The sequence below is a fragment of the Phascolarctos cinereus genome, unplaced genomic scaffold (assembly GCF_003287225.1).
Source record: "Phascolarctos cinereus isolate Bilbo 61053 unplaced genomic scaffold, phaCin_HiC Scaffold_726;HRSCAF=1367, whole genome shotgun sequence".
In the NCBI taxonomy this organism is placed as follows: Eukaryota; Metazoa; Chordata; class Mammalia; order Diprotodontia; family Phascolarctidae; genus Phascolarctos; species Phascolarctos cinereus.
This window is the reverse complement of record NW_027556098.1, coordinates 79,968,770-79,990,276: the sequence shown is the minus strand read 5'-3', so window position 1 is coordinate 79,990,276 and position 21,507 is coordinate 79,968,770. Positions and strand designations below refer to the sequence as shown.

General features: G+C 39.1%; 1 protein-coding gene across 2 annotated transcripts; it reads left to right on the top strand.

Annotated features, from left to right (window-relative positions):
• Nucleotides 1-6,514: 6,514 nt before the first annotated feature.
• PRDX4 (peroxiredoxin 4) lies at nt 6,515-21,028 on the top strand. 2 transcript variants are annotated; one of them, XM_020989893.2, is made up of 8 exons: nt 6,515-6,928; nt 9,718-9,835; nt 12,485-12,601; nt 14,270-14,392; nt 17,063-17,193; nt 18,307-18,341; nt 19,870-19,916; nt 20,917-21,028. In XM_020989893.2, the coding sequence occupies exons 1-8, from the start codon at nt 6,649-6,651 to the stop codon at nt 20,918-20,920; spliced, it is 855 nt and encodes a 284-aa protein (XP_020845552.1). In that variant the 5' UTR covers nt 6,515-6,648; the 3' UTR covers nt 20,921-21,028. The 2 variants fall into 2 exon arrangements, with proteins under 2 accessions (XP_020845552.1, XP_020845551.1); XM_020989892.2 differs by lacking the exon at nt 19,870-19,916 and having other exon boundaries at nt 6,517-6,928.
• The last annotated feature ends 479 nt before the right edge of the window (nt 21,029-21,507 follow it).

Sequence of the window (21,507 nt, the reverse complement as noted above, 5' to 3'; positions counted from 1 at the left end):
TCAAGATATTATTTCGGATAAAGTCAATCCACAATAATCCACATCCCTGGATAATGACTTGTTATCATCACCAACAAACCTTTATAGAAAGATAGTGTTAATTAGTGAGAGGACATGCAATATCTGAGTTGCCCACCAGGTGGCAGCCTACTTAAGCCAGCAGTCTAATAACTCAAATTACTTTCTAGTAATTCTAGAAATTCTAGTATCTCTAATTCTAGTAATTCTAGTTCCTCTAAAAGATAGCCCCTTCCTAAAGGTAATAGCATATCACCACTAGCCACTATATTACCCTTGGCTAACAAAGTCTGAAATTAATCTGGGAGACTGAATGCAATATTGCTCAAAATATTACTAAAATCAGCTATCTGTAACCTAGTTCATGAACCTCTACCCTATCTACAATCTACTTTGTCTGTTCACTATTCCCTGCTTTCAAAGATTCAGAATATTAGCAGGCTGTAATCATATAGCTTATTGTATATAGAATAAAGAAAAAAGAGAATAAATAATAAAATACAGAATAAAGGGAAAAGAACTAGACCAAATGTTCCTGCACAGCAAGCTTCACCTCCCGTCGTCTCCTGGCTCACCTTTTAGTTGCCCTCCCAGACCTTTGGGGGCAGGGAGAATCAATTCCTACAACATTCATTGATGACTCATGGAAAAGGAATCATAGATTAGTAATAAGAGAAAACTGAGAAGACAGTGTTTCACTCAGTTCATCCTCCTGCAGACCAGACACATGGGAGTTATGCTGGCTGCTAGACTTTGGTTATTTCTAGATGGTACTTACTGTCCAATAACTCCTTCTCACCATTATGCCACATATACTTAGTCTCTGCCTCTGACACTGCCATCTAGAATGATATTCTCACAAGGTCTGAGAAAGAAGACTGTGAAAGAAGCAGCAGGGGGAAAAAAAGGAAAAGAGTTGAAAAATACAAAAAGGGACCTATTATACATTATTTGCCCCCCTTTTAATCTGTCCCTGGCTTTCTGCTCTAGAGCTCCCTCAAAGCGAGCTACTCCTACTGGCCCTTCCTCTAACTATAGTAGTCTTACTTTGGATGGTGTCTCAAAAATTATCAACCATTTCCCTCTGTGTAAAATTTTCTGGTTCCAAGGATATCCACAAAAATGGGGGGGGGGAATACAGAGGCACCAGCTACAGAAATAAGGAAACTAGAATCCATCAATTAAGTGACTTGATCAAGTTCACACTAATTCTTTTAATTCACTTCTCCCATCTGACTTAGGGATCTAAGAATTAAATACACATTAAGTCAAATCAAGCATGTATTAAGTAACTATGACACAAGGCACTGTGCTAAACACTGGAGATACAAAGAAAGGCAAAAGACAGTCTCTGCCCTTGAAGAGGTCACAGTCTAGTGGGGGATACAACATGCAAACAGCCAAGTACAAAAAAGCTCAATACAGAAACATCAGAAGGAAGGCACTAGCATTAAAGGGACTAGGAAAGACTTCTTACATAAGGTGAGACTTTAAGCCATGCAGTGCCTAGATAGACAGACAGACAGACAGACAGACAGACAGACAGATAGATAGATAGATAGATAGATAGATAGATAGAAATGATTGATAGATGATTGATAAAGATGAGAGAGAGAGAGAGAGAGAGAGAGAGAGAGAGAGAGAGAGAGAGAGAGAGAGAGAGAGCATTTATTATATGCCAAGCACTGTGCTAAGAAACTAGGAATATAATTTCAAGCAAACAAGACAGACCCTGACTTCAAATACTTTATATTCAAAAGGGGGAAACTATGAGACTACGTATGTTGATCATCAAATAGATCTTCAATAACTATTTGCTGAAAAAATGCTATGTTACTACTCTCAATTTTGGATTTTAAGAGAAATTAATGTCTAATTCAGAGAGTAAGTCAGGCAAATGGAGAAAATACTATTAGTAGGGGAGTCTTCCTGGAGTCTTTCAAATCACCCCATCTAGATGACTACTTACTTCACATACACATATGACCAAGGCCATAAACATTTTTTTGAGCCAATCGCTGTTAAGTGACTTGCTTAGTGCCACACAGCTAGTAAAGGCCTGAAGCTGGATTTTAACTTGAGTCCTTCTGATTCCAAGGCCCGTCCACTGTGCCACCTAGCTGCCCCAAGATCATAAACTTATGAAGAAATTTAGACATTTAACTAGCATAAGAGGGAAACTGGAGTATCAGATATAAGGAACATGAAGAAGGCCATTTTGGCCAGATTATAGATGTATTGGGGAGGAGGGAAGGAACATATAATAAGGCTGGAAAGGTAGACTGAGGCCAAATGTTCTCTCCTGCCTCTAAATTAAATAGAAAATTTTGCATGTAGATAGATAGATAGATGAACACAATCTATGTGTGTGCATGTGTGCAAGTGTGTGTGTATGTGTGTGTTAAAAAAGGCAGCATGCCCATTGCAGAAAGACAGGTTCAAGTCTTGTCTCTGACAAACACAGGCCATGTGACTCTGGACTAGGGCTCAGCAGACTGGTCAGCTTTCTAAGGCTCTATGGATGCAGAGGAGGTATCATCCTACATTGCTGGTCAGAGTTTTCTCATTCAGAAGTTCTCTATTAATGAAATCACAAGTCCAGTCCCTATGTCTGTGACCATGTGTATACACACACACACACACATTTTAAATTCTCCTACTGTTATATTCCAGCCACCCCCTTTCATCATGAGCTCAAAAAATGACTGGCCATTCTAGGTTCCCTAGCTAGACTGTACAAAAGGAAGGGATCCCATCTTAGCCATCTTCCACCCTCCCCACTCACACATATAGTAAATATATGGCAACTATACGGCACTTAATATGGATTGATGGATGGAGCGCTTAGTTCTAGGTCACAGCAATGTGGCAGTTAAGGGGAACCGCCAGAATGGAATCAGAGAGAAGCTCAGAGTTCCGACTCTATCTCTGTTTCCCCGGTGACACTTATGGGATGGCAAGGTCAGCCTTGGTCTGAGAGGCTCCACTGAGCACTGGGGATTAACCAACCACTGATGCTAAAAGGATCACTTGTTTTTTGAGACAAGTGGAAGAGTACGGAGGCAGAACTGTCCACAGGGCTAAACCTCCTCCTGGGGGATTCCCAAACATTGATTCAGGCCCAGGTCCAGACTCTTTCTACTGAAGCCAGCGTCAACACCCAGTGGACACCCTGGAGCACCGAAACCGCCATCGAGGAACCGGTCTAGGCCGAGCTCCTGGACACCAGAACCGACCTCCCAGATCCCCACTCCCTCTCCATGTTGAACCGGAAGCAAGGGAGGGACAGGAGTGGGAGCGGGAACGAGAACGAGAACGTGAGCTCCAGCACCAGAGAGCCCCTGTCTGCGGGACTCATGAGACTGAGGAATTATCTGAAAGCATCTTTGGTAAGAATCTATAATTATTGTGTTCAGACTCCTAGGAACCTTTTCTACGCCCCCTTCCTCCTGACCCTTCAAAAACATTCAGCTTCTGAACATAGACCAGGAAGGGGCAAAAGAAGACAGATATTGGGTAGTACCTGGGAACCTTTAGGCCAGGGATGAATTTAGAAGGGATGGTATCTAGATAATTTATGTAAATTAGTATGCAAATATAACAGACCAGTAGTATAGCCTTGAATTAAAAGCTGGAAGGGACCTTAGATATTGTTGAGCTCATATTTAGGAGAGCAGTTCTGGTATGAAAGAATTCACTTAGACCTTCTCTGTAGCCATTAGTGATGAGTTCAGGGTGGACCCCAAGAATGTTGGAGTGCTACCTGAAATTATGAGGAATAGACACCCAGGTCCTAGTGTCCTGAAAGAATTCACTCAGACAGTCTCCAAGCTAAAGAAAGATATTTATTGGGGTCATACACCCAAGCAGACCTGCTCCCCTTGAGGCAGAGCCCCAACGGGCTCTGCTCCACGTGGGAGGCAGAGCATAGGCCAAAGGCTCTGCTTCCTGTAGGAGGCAAAGGCTGTTAGCTAGGTCAAAGGTATGGTTTAAATACAATTTTATGGAATGGGGGAAGGGGATAAGAGAGTGGGAGGAACAAGCATGGCTCCAAAATGCCTGGGATATCAGGTAGTCCAGAGGTGATAAACAAAGAGAACAGGAAAGGGGAGGGGAAAAGTTGTTCTGGAATTGGGGGTGCTTTGTGAAAGTACACAGATTAGTCCACAGTGGGGCTTCAATGCATAGTCTTCTTTGATCATTTTTCTGGCTGGTCACATCTTACATCTTATCTCCTATCTCATGTTGTGCTTGCTCCATCTGTCTCAAGCACTCTTTTCTACCTCATCAGCACCATCAGAGATGCTGCAACATGCCAGGCACTGCAGGAGCAGAAGCTAGGGAGACAAAAATAAAAATAGAACAGTCCCTGCCCTCAAGGAACTTACATTCCACTGGGGATGCCTGCGCACCTTAAACAAATACAAAGCATTTACAAAGAAATTTTGATAGGGAGAGAATGCTAATTTGTGGGGGAGTAGGAAAGTGGAGAAACTGGGAAGCCTTGAGTAGGGGGCACCTGAAATACACTGTGTGAATGAAATGGAGGAGGCTTGTTTGTGTAGTACCTGCCATTCTGAGGAAAGGGTGGCTATGAAAAGATAGCTATTTAAGTCATTTAGCAAACATTTATTAAGCACCTACAGTTAGCAGGGAGGTGTGTTAGACATTGAGGGGGTTATAAAGTTTAAATTAACGACAGTCCCTTGCCTTCAGTCTAGCTGACACGGATCTTACAATCCAGAAGCTCATGCAGAGCATAATTATTCTCCTTAACAACAGCAAGAAAAAAGTGCCTTAGAATTCACTATTCCTCAAGACAAGGGAAATGTTGATACAGGCATACAAAGTTTGTTTTCTGAGCCCTACTTATCCTACTTTCCCTTTCTGAAATCTCTTCTGGCCTTTCAAGGATCCCCATTCCCCCACCTCCCACGCAGAACTTTCCTCAGGAAAGAGGAAGAACATTTCTGAAAAAATAAATCCTTCCAGTCAGAGAAGCAATGTTCTGATAAACTGATTCACACCAATGTATTAACAACAATCTGTCTTCAAATTAAAAAAAAATTTAATAAGATAAGGCAATTTCTAACACAAAGGAATGAGATTAGAATGGTATCATTTCAATTATCGACCACCAGAAAAATGGGGTTAAGTTTATTTTGGAAAAGGACTTTAAAATCACATCACAAAAGACATCCCCCATTCTGCCCAGGCCAGCACTGGCCCACTTATATGACCCATCTGACAACCCTGAAATAAAATGATATAATATAAGGTACTTGGTAAATGGTAAAGCTGTAAACCTAGGCAATTGGTGGGACTCATGCAAATCAAGGTATCTATTTTCACAAAGCACTAGTAAAAGTCAGCCAACATTAATAGTTGGAAAGGTAGATGCAAAGTGGAGCCAAACTTGATTATGGGACCTGAAATACACAGAACTCTTGGCTCCACAAGGGAAAGAGTAAGGAAAACACTGGGACAGTTTTTCTCAGAGGAATCTTTTCTATCTCATTAGGTGTCTTCCATCAGTTCATGTTAAATGGTTTTTTTCCATGTATTTATGATTTTGTATCATTAGGCATTTGTACTTCTCTTAAAAGCTCTCACTGGAAATGAAGAAATATCTCTCTCTGAAATCAGGGACTGGGCTTGAATAGAACAGCTAGGTGATGCACTGGATAGAGTACTAGACCTGGAGTAAGGAAACTTTAGACGTTCCCCGGCAATGTGAGTCATTTAACCCTTGACCCAGTTTCCTCAGCTGTGAGGATAACAGCACCTACCTTCCAGCGCTGAAGAACAAATGAAATGTTGGTAAAGCACTTGCCAACCTTATAATGCTATATAAATGCTATAAATGCTAACTATTATTAGTAGTACAAATTCCACCTCTAAAGTCCTGACCTGTCTGGCCCGAGGCTAGTCAGTTAAATTTCTCTATCCGTTTGAGGTGCTCCGTAAAATAAACAGGTTGGGCATGATGGCCTCTGCCAGCTTTGGCTCTGCCCTGTGAATAAGAAAACAAAGCCAGGAAAAGGATGGCAAAAGATCAGTCGCATCTGTCCCCCCGGGCAGAGGAAAGCCACTGATACAGAGTTATTGTTTAAAACAGAATCAATTCACAGGTATTTATTTATGCGCCTCCTACGTGCCAAGCACTGTCCCCGTACAAAGAACCGAAGGATCCCATTCCCAGGTAGCATGACCGCAGGACCCCTGAAGCTACCAATTAGTCACTAGTCAATAAGCGATTAAGCGCCTCGTTACTAATAGGTACCAAGATAGGCTAGGCGCCTGGGACCAGCGCCTTTTGCCTTCCCTGGTCCAGACCCTAGGCGCCCACGTTATGGGGATGGGAAAGAGCCGTTGGGAAGCGGGTCCGGGAACGCGCCTTCCAGGCTCTGACACGTCGCTCAGACGCCGTGGCCGTGCAGAGCTCCCCGCCCCTCTTGTATCCCTTCCCGCGCCGCCCGGCCAGTAGCAGCCATCCAGAGCCAGAGCCCGGGTCCTGCGCTTGCTGCCCCCCGCCCCCCCACACACACTAGGGCCCGCCCGGCTGCGCGCGCACCCTGAGCGCGCGGGCGGACGGACGCGGACGTGCGGAGCCGCTTCCCCTGCGTGGCCATGGAGGAGTTGGGCCGGCCCTGGGGGCTGCGCGGCCGCGGGCGGGGGGAAGCCTCGGGCCCGGCCGCGCTGCCAGTGCCGGCGCTGCCGCTGGTGCTGCTGCTGCTGGTGCTGCAGGCCGCGCCCGTGCGGGGCAAGGTGGCTGAGGAGCCCGGCGAGCAGCAGCGGCCCCGGGCCCCCGACGGCCAGTGCCACTTCTACGCTGGAGGCCAGGTGTACCCGGGCGAGGCGGCCCGCGTGCCGGTGTCGGACCACTCCCTGCACCTCAGCCAGGCCAAGAGTAGGTGCTGCCCGGCGGGGGCGGGGCGGGGGGCCGGGCCGACAGCGAGGACCCAGCGGGAGCCGGTGGCCGGGGGACATCTGCAAAATTGGGGGACCGGCCTAGAATCGGGGGGAGGGACCCCGATGCTAAAAGGATTTGTTCTGTGAAGTCTGGGTTCAGGGGCTGCACTTGAGGACCTAGAGGGCCACACGTGGCCTCAAGGCCGCAGGTTCCCCACCCCTGGACGAGATGGCCTCCGAATTCCCTTCCAGCTCCAAATCTGTGATAGTGGGAATGGGAGAAGGATTAGTAGTAGTGCCATAGGGCTGCTGCTACCACTATTAAGGGTGAGATGAAATGGTAGACTGAAAGCTTACCTCAGTTTCCCCATCTGCAGAATGAGGGGATTGGACTGTGGCCTTTAGTTTCCCTTCAAGCTCCGAATCTGTGGTCCTGATATTCACAGTGCAATGAAATGATCCCTTTCTAGACCAATAAGTTAATGTTTCTTACTGCTTTTTTTGTTTCCCAAAACTATATAATAGGAATGGGGGAACTGGAATTAACAAATTTAGGTTCATAAACCTTTGTACCCAGAGAGTTTGAATTCACAACTATTTGCCTTTCCAGCCTGTTTAGAGAAGGACACGTCAGTGAAATCGTGCCAGATTCAAGTGCTGAAAAAAGATTATGCCCCTGTGAAGAGTTTAGGACTATTAACGCCAGGGGGAAAGACTAAGGACAGTTTTCAGTGTTTTTGATAAAATCAGTTTTACATCATTTGTATCCCCAACACAGCACAGCGCTGAAGAGACCTAACAAATGCTTATGGATTAATTGAAAATCCTGATTAAATCCACAAAAACTGTAGCTGAGAGGCACCCTTTTAGTTTAGAAAAGTCATATGTTTTGTAATTGGAGACAAATGCTTGAGACAGTTTGCAAACCTTGAAATCCAGTATAAATGTGAGCTGTTATTATTACCAACACCAAGTGGCTACATTGCCAAATTGTGGAATAAATGTAATGAGAGACAAATCTTCCACAACTGAATCAACTCCAAGAGTTTACATTGATCCTACCATTTTGGTTTCTAAAAAAACTTTTATTTTCAGGTTATCATATATAATTTGATATGTTTGCATACTTCCAATAAAATCATAATCTGATGGTGTATCATGGTATAGAAGTGACTCTTGATTCTCAAGAGCTATGACTACAACCTGGTAATTTTTCCAAGTTCAGATAAATTCATCATCAGTTTTGCTGAATGATAAGATTTTTTCAGCCTCAGTAAATTTCAAAGATAATATATAATATTATTTGAGGGATTGCTATCTGCACTGAAGGGAGTTCCCACAACAGAATTAAAGATCCCAGAAATATATAGACATATACACACTTAAACTTTAAGAAATTTTTATAAGACTGCTGTAATATCAGATTCCATCTTATTCAGTGAACAAAATGAACATGTATTTATAATTAGGGATTTTATTTTGAAAAAATTACCTTGTCACTTCTGAACTATTATTTCCAAATCTAACTGATTTTCTCTAGTCTAGCAAAGTACCTTGAAATGTTTGTGGGAACTAGGCATTTACTAAAAAAATTACAGCAACTCATGATTTCTCATGAAAACAAAAAAAAGTTTCCTCTTTGCCTAAAAGCACATTTTTACTTTTACATATTTGCTTCATTTCTGTATAGCCACTTAGCAATTTATGCTTTAGAGAACTGTAGCTGAGTTCAATTCCAATACGATCAATATAACTTTGCCTCAGAATGCCTAGGTGGTTTTTCCAGGTACTTATATTTAAAGTGATGATAAAATCAGAACCCTGACTTTGCAAAAATCAAAACCTGCTGAACAAAAGTTAACAGGTTTTTTTTTCTTTTTTCTTTCATTACTTAGGTAACTTGCATTAATCATTTATGAGCATCCCCATATTTTGATCCCTAATGACTCCTTATTTTGATCATTTATAACAGTATTTGATCATTTATTATAGTAATCCTTTTGATACTCAGAAATCTTTCTGAGCAAAAAACATAAAATTTAATTCAAATCTCCTGTTTGGTTCTCCTTACCTATCCTTGAAACTTGACACTTTTGGAAATTTTGTAAATAGATATTAGCTTTGTTTTTTGGTTAGGCAGTGGGGTTAAGTGACTTGCCCAGGGTCACATGGCTAGTAAATGTTATTTGTCTGAGGCCGGATTTGAACTCATGTCCTCCTGAATTCAAGGCCAGTGCTCTATCCACTGTGCCACCTAGCTGCCCCGATATTAGCTTTGGAAAGAAAGAATGGGTGAAAAATTAGTTTTCTAGCTAAGCTCTCCTTCCTACTCACAGCATCGGTTTATGGATATTTGCTGAATACCTGTCATGATGGATGCTGTATTGGAAACAATCTCTGCTTTCCAGAAATTTCAGGGAAACATCATTGTCTTATTGATCTTCAAAAACCAAACAGCTGCCTGATTTATGCTTTATTATTAATTTTAGTCAAGTCTTCACATGCTGATAAGGGGCATCAAGATATAACACTGATAACAGGTTGAGTTAAGCAGACACAGAAATCTCTCATGGACCTAGGAGCCATCTTCCTAAAAACAGAAGCATTTGAAACCTGTCATCAAGTCTTCAGTAACTCTGTGGGTCTTGTTTTCTGTTAAAGAGTTCATTATCTTCAAAGATGATTTCCTAAGAAACAGCCTCCAGCAGTTCCTCCAGCAATTCAATAGTTTCTCTATATGACATAACCCGTCAGATTAACTATGTGCAATCTCTTTTTTTTTTAAAGTTTCTAAGTCAGCACCTTATTGGGAAGGAACAGCTGTGATAAATGGAGAATTTAAGGAGCTCAAATTAACCGATTATCGAGGAAAATATTTGGTTTTCTTCTTCTATCCACTTGACTTGTAAGTAAGACTCTCCAAACTACTATACTTTAAACCTCAATTAATTAGTATCCAGCTAAGCAGACCTCCCAGTTAAGCAGAGATTTTTCTCAACATTCAGCTTCTAGAAATGATGCAAGCTCAAACAAGAAATTTTGTCCAAAAAAATAGCTTTTAGAATATATGCCAGAGTTGGTACACAGTATTTCCAGTCTCCTACAGTTTCTTTAACTATAGCAGTTGTATTCATAATTACTAAAACACCTTGTGGTGTAGAGAAAAGAGAGTGGGGCTTCAGGAGGAGGTTTGGTTTTACATCTCATTTGTGATAAGTCCTGGGACCATGAGCACATCACTTAGCTGAGTGGCTTCAACAGAGCTTTAGTTTTCTCCCAGGAGTATGCTCAAGTGTGACATTTTCAAACTACATGAAAATAAGAGTATGCAAAAATAATCCCAAGTTTCCTGTTTGAATACAGTAACTTTCTAATCCTCCATTAAAATGCTTCATTATGGTATGGAGATGACTCTGGGTTCTTGGAAGACCACTCCAGGGGAGCATAAGCTCTGACAGATGCCATTAAGCTGAAAAGGATTTGAGTTCAGGCTTAGTGATGGATTGCATGTTGTCAAAGACTAGCTGAGCTAACTTCTGATAAGATCATCACTGTGTAGGCTCCAGGATGATGTATTTTTCAGCTCCAGCAATTTGAAAGACCACACTATAGAGAGGGATTCTTAACATTATCCATAGAGGAAGTATTCACATTAATAAAATTACAATTTGTTGACATTTTTATGATGCCAAAAAAAGGAAATAGGAAAATGTTTCCTGGTTTCTCTGCCACAAATTAGTGTCACTATTTCGTTAGAATTGGCTTGGAACTTCTTCAGTATGATTTAAGCTTACTGGGAGACTACGTAAGCCCTTTCCATCAGTTCCTTCTTAGATTTCTCCAAATTGGGAGGATTTTAGTATTTCACTTCATGAATTCTACCAAATCAACTTTACTGAGACCGAGCATGAGTATGTGTAATAAGCTAGTCAGCTTTAGATCTGTAAGAAAAATATTTCTAATCTAATATTTGGACAGCTGCATTTTGTAACATGACAATCTCTAGTAAAAGCCCAAGCTGAAAACTCTATGTGAACATAACATACACAGTAGATAGGAGTGTGCTGGTAAATGTTTAGCAACCAGGCTGTCTTGTATTACACACTTTTAAGTGTAATCTGCATTATTAATACTTTTTAAAGCAGCAAAGCAGTAAATCAAGCCTTGAATTTTAGCAGTTGCCAGTTTTTGCAGTATAGATGCTTACCCTGAAAATTTAGCAATCAATCAAAATTTAGCAATCAAAATTTAGCAATCAAAAATTTAGAGCTAATTGTGGCATACCCTTGCCTATAGATAAAAAAAGATTGAACTTTTGGAATTCCCTAGAGTGAAAAGACCAGGCTGCTTTCACTGTAATGGCAAATTTTTTAAAAAAAATGGATTGATAAGTAGTCTAATGGAATTGGAAAACATTTTTTTTTTGCAATTCTGATTTGTTTAAAAAAAACTCACTAGGAAACAAGAAATAAATAGTATTCTATAAGTACAAAATAGTGTCAATTTTCCTGTCCTGGGCACATTTCTAAGAAAGATTCCTGAGATTGTGTCCCAACAGCTAAATTGTATGCCTTTCAACAAAGGGATGAAATGTGAGGGTACCCAACAATCCATCAAGAACAGAACAACTGATGTAGGCCTTTTTTTCTGCCACTATTTTTATTTATCTCCTTTAAGTCAGTTGAGAAAATTTGCCTGAGAAATCAAAGTGTTGGAGAACCTGAATTGAGCAAAGGAAACAACTGTATCATCCCCCCCATCCTGCTCCCTGCCTCTCAGTATACCCAGTATTTCTCCCAGGTTGGGGAAAAGTAGCTTTTGGGGAAGATACAGAGGTGTAAAAACTCTTAATTACCTGGAAATTAGATAACTTCCTTTCAGTAATCAGCCAATAAACATTAAGTTCCAAGCACTGGTCTAATCACCAGAATACAAAGAAAAGGAAAAGACTCCTTCTCTAGGAGCAGCATAATCTAATAGTGGACTTGGTTTGCAAATAACCATGTACAAACAAGCTATATACAAGATAAACTGGGAAATAATGAGCAGAGAAGGACTGGCATTAAGAGGGATTGAGAAAGGCTTCCTGTAGAAGGTGGGATTTGAGGAAAGCCGGGAGGCAAAGTTGGCATCGGGGACAGTGGTGAAAATGCCCCATCAGGATATGGAGTGTCTTGTTCAGAGAACATTAAGGAGGCTAGTGTTGTCACTGGGTCATAGAGCAATGCACAGGGGCACAGTAAAGGATATTAAAATGAATTTTAGGGTTTTTGAAAGAAACAGGTCAGTTGATGGTCTGTGATAAGTTCTAGTACATATAAGTTTTCAATACAACGAGGAATCATCTATTACTACATTTGATGAAAAGTATCTCTTTTAAATTGATTAGTGTACCATAGTTTCATTTGCAAAACTGCTATTTTAATGTATATTATACCTATTAGAATCTAAAGAATGTTCTGGTGGGGGGGATGGAAATTATTTTGGTACTAAACAAATATGAATAACCTAAAAAAACTGAATTGCTTTTTCTTTTCTTTTTCCTGACTTTCAGCACTTTTGTGTGTCCTACTGAAATTATCGCTTTTGGTGACAGAATTGAAGAATTCAAAGCTATAAATACTGAAGTCGTTGCATGCTCTGTTGATTCACAGTTTACCCATTTAGCATGGTATGTAACTTGCCTTTACATGTTTTTTACTTTAAAAAAATACATATTAAATTATAGGTTGAATTTCCTATGACAGTAAAAATGTACTTAAGGTTCTATATCAGAATATTCAGTAATAGGTTTATAAAGTGGAAAATTAACTACTGGTCCAATCAAATTAAAATTTGAATGCTTGGGGCAGCTAGGTGGTGCAATGGATAGAGGACCAGCCCTGGAGTCAGGAAGACCTGAATTCAAATCCAGCCTCAAACATATGATTACTCACTAGCTTTGTGACCCTGGGCAAGTCACTTAACCCCAATTGCCTCACCAAAAAAAAATATATATATATATATATTATATATATATTATATATATACACACACACACATAATATATATTATATAATATATATATATATATAATATATATATATATATATATATATCCAAATATATATATATATTTGGATGTAGCCAATGTGGGGTGAGTCAAACTCCCCCTAAGGGGAGGGAAAAGTCAGTGATAAGAGAGCCATTCATTGCCAGGAGAGAAAGCTTAGGGAACAGGAAAGGACAAAAAGCTTAATACAAGTGCAACAGAAATGACTCCTGTTTTGTTTGACTGTGCTTGTTTATTACAAGTACTTACTTTTTTTTTTCCCAGTAGAAGTGGGGAGAGATGGGAGGAAAAGAAAATTGTTCAATTAAACTGAATTTTTTAAAAAGGGAGAAGTATGATATTGACAGGGAGAACTGTGCCTGTATTTGATTTGTGACCTTGAGCTGAGAAAAAGTAAAATCTTTCAAATTTATTATTTTATTGGTAAACTTTTTAGGGAGGCAGCATGGTACAGTTGAAAATGCTGAAGTTGGGGTCTCATAGAACTTGAGTTGAAATCCCAGTTCTTCCTTTGTGAGCTTGGCAAATTTCCTGACCTCTCAAAACCTCATTTTTGCTAAAATTAAGGGGTTGGACTAGAAGACCTCCAAATCCTTTTCACCTTTGGATAGATGACCCTGTGATTATCTAGTAGAAGCAGCATGGTGTTGGGTAAAAATATCTTGACCTTTAAAATATTCATTCTTGTTTAAGCCATCACTCTCCCTACTTCCACTTCAGTTTTATATAAAGAAGAGACTAGAGATCAGTAATCTCTTTAGCCCTCAGTGCCACCTGTGGGTCTAAGCAAGGCCCATAGATGCCAAAACTGAAGACTAAAGTGGGAGTGAGGAAACCTGGACTTAATTAGGCAAGTCATTTCCCTTCTCCAGGCCTGCTCATCTTTAACTGAAAATGATAACGGTACTTGAGTTACCTTGTACTTGAGTTAACTAACCTACCCTATGTTTGTTAGAAAATCGATTTTGTAAACTAAAGATGCCACACAAAGGAGCTAGGTTTGCTAGAAGATATTGGATAGGTCAAGATATAAGTATACAGCAGTTTTCAATTAAAGGTGAGCAGAAGGCATTACTCTACTAAATCTTCAAGTGTCAGGCTTCAATTTTTAACAGTAAAGATATAGGAAATGAGGGGTGATCAAGTTCAATTAGTCTTGTATGTGTTGCTTTCTACTTTGTATATAAAATGGAGATGATTCTAAACACAAATGCTGTGTAGATTTAACTGTTTTTAGCTAGTAAGAATCATATTCTCTAAGAAATATATATTTGATTTTTTTTAAAGGATTAATACCCCTCGGAAGCAAGGAGGCCTTGGGCCAATGAAAATTCCACTTCTTTCAGATTTGACACACCAAATTTCAAAGGATTATGGAGTTTATCTGGAGGACTCAGGTCACACTCTTAGGTACTTCTTTCCAAATGTATTTCCCACTCTACTTTTCCTAAAATGAATTTTCTTTGGTTTAGTAGATTACAAAGTTTGTTCAAAAAACAATTATTTAGATCTGTAAGGGTGCTGTGAATGCTCTAGGAATGCTAAATGAATGTAATATTGATAAATATCTCTATTTTTACATGTTAATATATTATACCCATATAAATATATATAAGAAATGAATTATTTTAGTACATGATATATATATGCATATATAATATGCATATGCCATACACTGAAATATGCTATATGTACACACACATGATGTACTGAAAACCAGCTCATCATTGGCATGGATGAAAATTAAAGAGATATTTCACTGAACAATTTTCACTAGGTCTGTAATGTTAAATAAGAGAATTTTATAAAAATTTGGTTGAAACTTAGCATTAGATGAATAATGATGTTCTGAAGAATTTAATTGGGATTTGTAGGTAGAAAATATTTTTTGAGCTATGCTTTTCAGTGCCAGTAATCTCTAGAAGTCAGTAACTAACTTTGCTGGGAAGGGTTGTGCCAGCTACCTGATGTAAGCTGCTTTGAGCCAGTGGTGTCCTCCACATATAGGAAGATGATAATAATTCTATCACATTTTAATAACATTAATAGTATGAGTTAATTTTTCCAATACAGGTGATAGATTTTATCGCATTTGTCCTGCCCCATGGGTGTTCTAGATTGCTCTTCAGGGTATAGGCTTTACTATACCAGTGTTTATCACATGACCTTGTCCTTTTTCGTACTATCTTCTATCCAAATGAGTTAATCTAAGTAAGTCACATAATCTCTGTTTCCTCATCTGTAGAATAGGGATAATAATAGCACCTACTTCCCAGGGTTGTTGTAAGGATAAAAAGAGATTCATATTTGCAGAACTTAAAATGCTACATATATTCTAGTTATTGTTATTGTTGTTGTTGTTATTATTATTATTATTATTATTATTATAACTAATGATTCTTCATTCCTATATCCTATATGCCTTATCCTGGTGTAAAAGGGACCCTGGGTCCCTTTTACTATCACAGCAGAGACAGGCTTTTGCACAAAAGGTTTTGAATGCAGGCCCACTGATGGACTGGGTGTCTGTCTGAGGATTATCCTAGCTAAGGTCAGCCATGTAGTATTGAATATTTTAGCCACAGAAACTCCTAAACACTCTCCTGAGTTACAGAGGAGTTGAAATTCTGCTTCCTTGGAAGGAAAACCTTTACTGATAAAATTTCACATCCTTGAAGAACTGAAATTAGTAGGAAACTGTTTTAAATAGAAAGAAAAATACTAATTGGGCAGATTGAGAAAATGGAGTGGTGCCCAGAACTTATTCTTAACTTCACTGGGTACCATGATTTCACTGCATTCTGCAAGCCTTTGCATTGACTGTCTCCCATGCCTGGAAGGCGCTCCTGCTTGATATCTCTGACTCCCTTCAAGACTCAGCTCAAATTGAGTCTTTCTCCCTAAACTTCCTTCTCTTCTGTATGTATCTTAATATTTATATCCTATTTTTATGGTTTGTCCCCTGTTGGAAAGCAGGGACTACATAGTGTCTTAGCCTTTCCTTGTATCTCCAGTGCTTAGGACAGTGCCTAATAGTAATTGCTTAATAAATGGTTTGTTGATTAATAATTGATTTGCATAGAGATAATTATTAAATATAGGCAAGTTGCTGAGGCCACTGAGAGTGTAAAGAGAAAGGTTGCCCAGGAGAAAAGTCTTTGGGAACACTCATTTGGACAAAGTGCTATGGTTGATGAGCTGGCAAAGGAGATGGAGAGGGACCATACAGATAGAAAGAGAACCAAGAGAGAATGTTGTCATAAAATCTTGGAAAGGATAGAGTATCCAGGAAGAGAAGGTAATCATCACTGGCAGGTGCTCCAGAAAGGTCACATTAGATGAGGACTGAGAAAAGACTATCACATCTGCTCATTATAAGATTATAGTGAACTCTAGAGAGAGCAGTTTCAGTTGAGAAATGAAGTTGGAGTCAAGATTGCAAAGGGGTGATTGGTAAGTGAGGGAAGGAAGTTAGAGGCAATGAGTAGACAGATTTTCTAGGAGTTTGGCTGAGAGAAAGAGAGAAATGAGACCATAGCTTGAAGGAAGAGAGAGTCTGGTGGAGGGTTGGGAGAGACCCAGTAGATAAGGAAAGTTGCTGAAGAAGTAGGAAGAAAGGGAGAGAAGGACCACCTCTGTCAGAGACTGAGAAGACATAATCTGGGGATTATCTTGAATCACTCCAAAGTAAATATCACTTTTAGATTCTTATGATATAATTGAGTAAAACAGGTGATAAAAGTTCTTGGGTGACAAGTGTTTTTTATTATTTACTATTTCCCCAGTGATATTTATCTTGTCTATATAATTACTTGTCCCCTCCTACAGATGTAAGCTCCTTAAGGGCAGGAAATGTTTGATTTTTGTCCTTGTACTTGGCAGTGCCTTGCACACAACTGATGTATAACAGAAGCTTGTTGATTAATTGCTTAGCAGACGTTAAAAAATGGTAGGATATTTGTGTACTATTGAAAAAGAAAGGTCCTAAGGATTTTATGTCAGAGTCATTAGAGAGAGTAGAATAACATTACGTTCACTGAAAATGAATTTCATTTGTCTTAACTGTTCTTCAATTTTCAGAGGCCTTTTCATTATTGATGATAAAGGGATCCTCCGACAGATTACAATGAATGACCTTCCTGTTGGCAGATCAGTCGATGAAACACTGCGTTTAGTCCAAGCATTCCAGTACACTGACAAACATGGAGAAGGTACCCTTCTTTTCTTTGTTGCTTTAGAGTTAACAGCTACCGCAGGCCTTTTCTCTTATTAGTCTAAAAAGTAGTAATGCAGCTTCCTTTGTGTTGAAATAAATTTAGATACAGGAACTCCAGTCTTCTGATTAAGCTGTAGCTTAAATTGAGAACTCATCTCTACTATTTGAAAACATTTGAATTTGTTTATAAAATACATTTAAGAGATTGTTACTAATACATTCTTACATACCAAATTAGGGGAGGAAATAAACAAAATCAAAAAATGTTATAAAAACATAAGAATCCAAGTCCTTAAATCCCACAAATTTAAAATTGGGTTACTCTCAAAATTTACTGAAAGTAGTCATACATTTGTGACAGTATTTTTTTTTCACATCAGGTTTCTCTAATTAAAGTATGACAGATCCTTACTGTTTTAATGCAGCACTCATTTGTATTTGCCTATTCCACTTTTTAAAAATATGGTAATTTCATTGAGTCTCCTTGTTGTGACAGTTAATGGAGACCTATCATTGGCTTTTTTTTCTAGGGAGTTTTAATGATGACCAAGCTAAATGAAAATTTCAGGTTGTACAACTTGTGGTATTGGTCATAATTTCCTTAGAAGTACAACTCAGGTGTCTGGGTCAATACGCACTTTTGTTAAAGGGTTTGTTTGTCTTTCAAATAGTCTTTTTTGATAGACTAGTGAGTGAACTATGCCATTGGATACAAAGTGCTAACTTTTTATGTGGCTTGCATTTTGGTAAGAATTCTGTATAACTACCTAAGCTCAAGTCTCTTCAGATTTTTACTTGAACAAACTTTCTAACTAATATTTGAGAAGCATTTAAATCTGTCAGTTTTTTCATTATAAATTTAACTAAACATAAATTGGCAGTGGTGAAAGTGGGCAAGTTTTCTGCTGGCCAATTCAGCATCTTAAATTCCTTGCTAAGGGAAAACAATCTCACTTAAAAATAGAAAGCTCAGCCCCCTAGAAGAATTCTTCTCTAATTGTGTAGCAGTAACATTCAGTTCCAGTAATTAAAAAGGCACTTTAAGAAGAAAAAAAAAAGGACTCAGTTTTTAAAAAATTATGCTTGTTTGTTTTTTCCTTCTCTTTAGTCTGCCCTGCTGGTTGGAAACCTGGTAGTGAAACGGTAAGTTTAACTGATTTGGTTTGGGACTGGAAACAAGGTTGATGGAGAGGTAAAAACCAGCTTAGCTTAGAAGATTGTTTTTCATGGTGGTACCATCTTAATTTTGTTAATAATAAAACAAGCCTCCTTTGATGGGCAAAAATGTTAGAGGGCAAAACTTCTTAGGCCTCTAAGGAGGGTAGCTGGAGCTAGAGGAAACAGAAAGCCAGTTTTTGTATGGTAAATTTTAAAGCCAAGCATTAGGAGAAATGTGCTCTTTAGAAGGGAAAAAAATTATGGAGATGTTGGGGTAAGTTAGAGACTCCCTCAGGCTTCAAATGTGGACCCTTAACTTAGTAGATTTAACACTTAGAGAAATTGTTTTCTGTTGTCCAAAACAATAAATAGTCTTAACAAACAGTTCCAAAAATGGGGGAAAAAAGTGAGTAAACCTGACTTAGGATACATCTAGGCAAAAGCTTTGTGGCCTTGTTCTCTTGTCACCTTTTAAGGAAGGAGTTAGTGGAACCAGAGGAAGTCCTTTAGGTTAGAGCTACCTTGTAAATTTTAGGATAAGTCTTTGGACAAAAGAAAAAAGTTGAGAGTCACTGCTTTGAGCCAGTTCTACCATTTTGCTGTTAAATTTTGACAATATCTTAGAGCTTGTTTACATCCAGTATCATTTCCCTGTGGAGTGGAACTTTGTGCTTGTTTATTATAGAAAATACCAATTTGCTAAGGTGCCACAGCTAGTTAGTAGCAGAGCTGGGACTACAAATCCAATCTCCTGACACCCAGTCAGCACTGCTAGTCAAAATTCACATTTATACACCTCTTTACAATGCACAAAGTACTTCTTAACAGAACCATAGGAGGCCAGTTCCCATTACACCAAATTCCTCTTTCAATAGTAAAGCCCTATGGAGTCAGTAAAAATTCCTAATGAAATGAAAAGGGCACATTTTAGTGTGCTTTAAGGTGCAAAACTAATGACGTGGACTTGGATTTGACTAACTTAATTATGGAGAAATACAGTTAGTTACATGCACATTGTAAACTAACAAAGGCAAAAGACTCCTTAAACAACATATTAGTATTAAGGGAAATTTTTATGGTGTGTTGGTGTTTTTTTAATTACAAGATTTTTAATTGTTCACTTTGCATGCAACTTATCAGAAACTGATACGGTGAGGTGTAACATTATATCAGAAACCTGGGTTTCTAGCGACTAAGCCAGCTATCAATCACTCACAATACTCTTTTTTCTTCTTGAATATACTTCAACAAGTATTTATTTACCGAACAACAACTGTGTCCAAGATATTCTGCTAGGTGTTAACATTTTTTTAGTTTGGCAGCAATTTCATATTTTAAGAATCACTGATATTTCTCACCCCCCAAAAATTATAAATTAGAAGAACTCTAATGCTCCCATTAAAATTGAGATTAACTCAGATCACTTAACCAGAAATTTTGTCTGGGAGGAAATTACTTTTAAAATACATTAACATCTGTAGACATTCTCTTTCAATGTGCTTGACTTAATTAGATCAAACCTGAAGAAGCTATGAAAGCCTGGTGGCCAAAAGAAGAATTGTAAGTATATTGAAGGGATTTGTGTACAGATGTTATTAAATGAATTTTGAATTTGTCACTGGAGCATTTCAAATGGATTGATATAAAGAAATGAGTTTTACTCACTCTATGCTAAATGCACCCATCTGCTGACAGTGTCTCTGTGATGCTGGGCAAGCCTTTTTACTTCCCTCGGTCTCAGTTTCTTCATCATTAAAACAACAGAGTTTACCTCTCAGATCTCTCCCAGCTCTAGACCTATGATCCCTTGATCGTATATGAAAATACAGTTTAAGTTATAGGAATAAGCATCATTTTCTACAAACAAGTGACTGTCCACTCAAGTGGTTTTCAGATGTGAAGACATAAATAAATGTACAGATAATTCTCACTTTACATAAATTTGTATTATACAAAAAATCACCTATGTTAACTTTACTGTACAGTACTATGCTCTCTCTCCCTGCTCCTGTCCCTCAGCTCAACACTCTTCAGCCTTCCACACATCACCACCCCCAACCAAAAAGCCAAAAATCCTGCCAGTGAAAGCAGATCGGTGGAGAGATTGCTGCCGCCACCACCCTAGGATGGCAGTTTGGCTTAAGACCTTTGCCCCACTCTGCCCACCTGCCCTCATGTCTAGCCCCCATTTGTCTCTTCCATCTGTCCACATGTCTGTGTCTGTTCCCCACATATTTGGCTCCCCTGTGTTCTTCCTCTTGGTCCTGGCCATGCCCCAATGTGGCTTTCCCCAGCCTCTGCATCTTTCTTCTTCTGTTCTCACTTCTCTGTTCCCAGCACCCACATGTCTTTAAACCTTGTACTGGCCCCCTCCCTCTGCTGGCACAAGGACCCCCATCCTGCCTCCTTTCCCCACATGCAGGCAAATTCGTACTATGTAAAAATTGCTTTACATAGATGTCTGAAGAATGGTCCACTTAGGTAAAGCGAGAATATCTGTACTTTGGATATAGTAATGTACTTTCTGAATAAATTAATGACTTTCTTCTTTCTTATACAGATAATTCCAGATCCAGCTGGAAAACTGAAGTATTTCGATAAACAAAATTGAAATGTTTGCTCAGGTCACATCTAGCTGAAAGGTTACAAATAAAAATTTAGTTGTTTTGATACTACTTTGTGTTTGTAGTGATTGGGATGCAGCTTAGTAAGAGGAAAAAGAAGGGGACATGATGTTATAGCACCAAGAAACACACTGTTCCCCATAGCCCATAGGTATTTATTTCTTGATGAATTATACATGGTACAATGAAAGCTCAAAGTGGACAGTAACATATCTTGGAGGACTCATGACAAGGAAGGAAAATCTACTGAGAATTCTTTTGTCTTTCACTGGGAACATGAAAGGGACAAGTATTCAAGTTTTCAGACCCTGCTGAGAAGAGGCAAGCAAAGATACTCTGCTTTAAAAAAAAAATCCTATCAAAAGGCACTGTAATGGTGAAGTTGTGTGACAGACAGGAATTCTTGTAGAATTTGTTTAGCATATGCAAATGAATATTCAACTGAGCAGCATAATTCTCTATTGTATCACATATACCTCAAAAAGTTACTGATACATGTAACAGCCTTTAAATACTTAATCATTCAT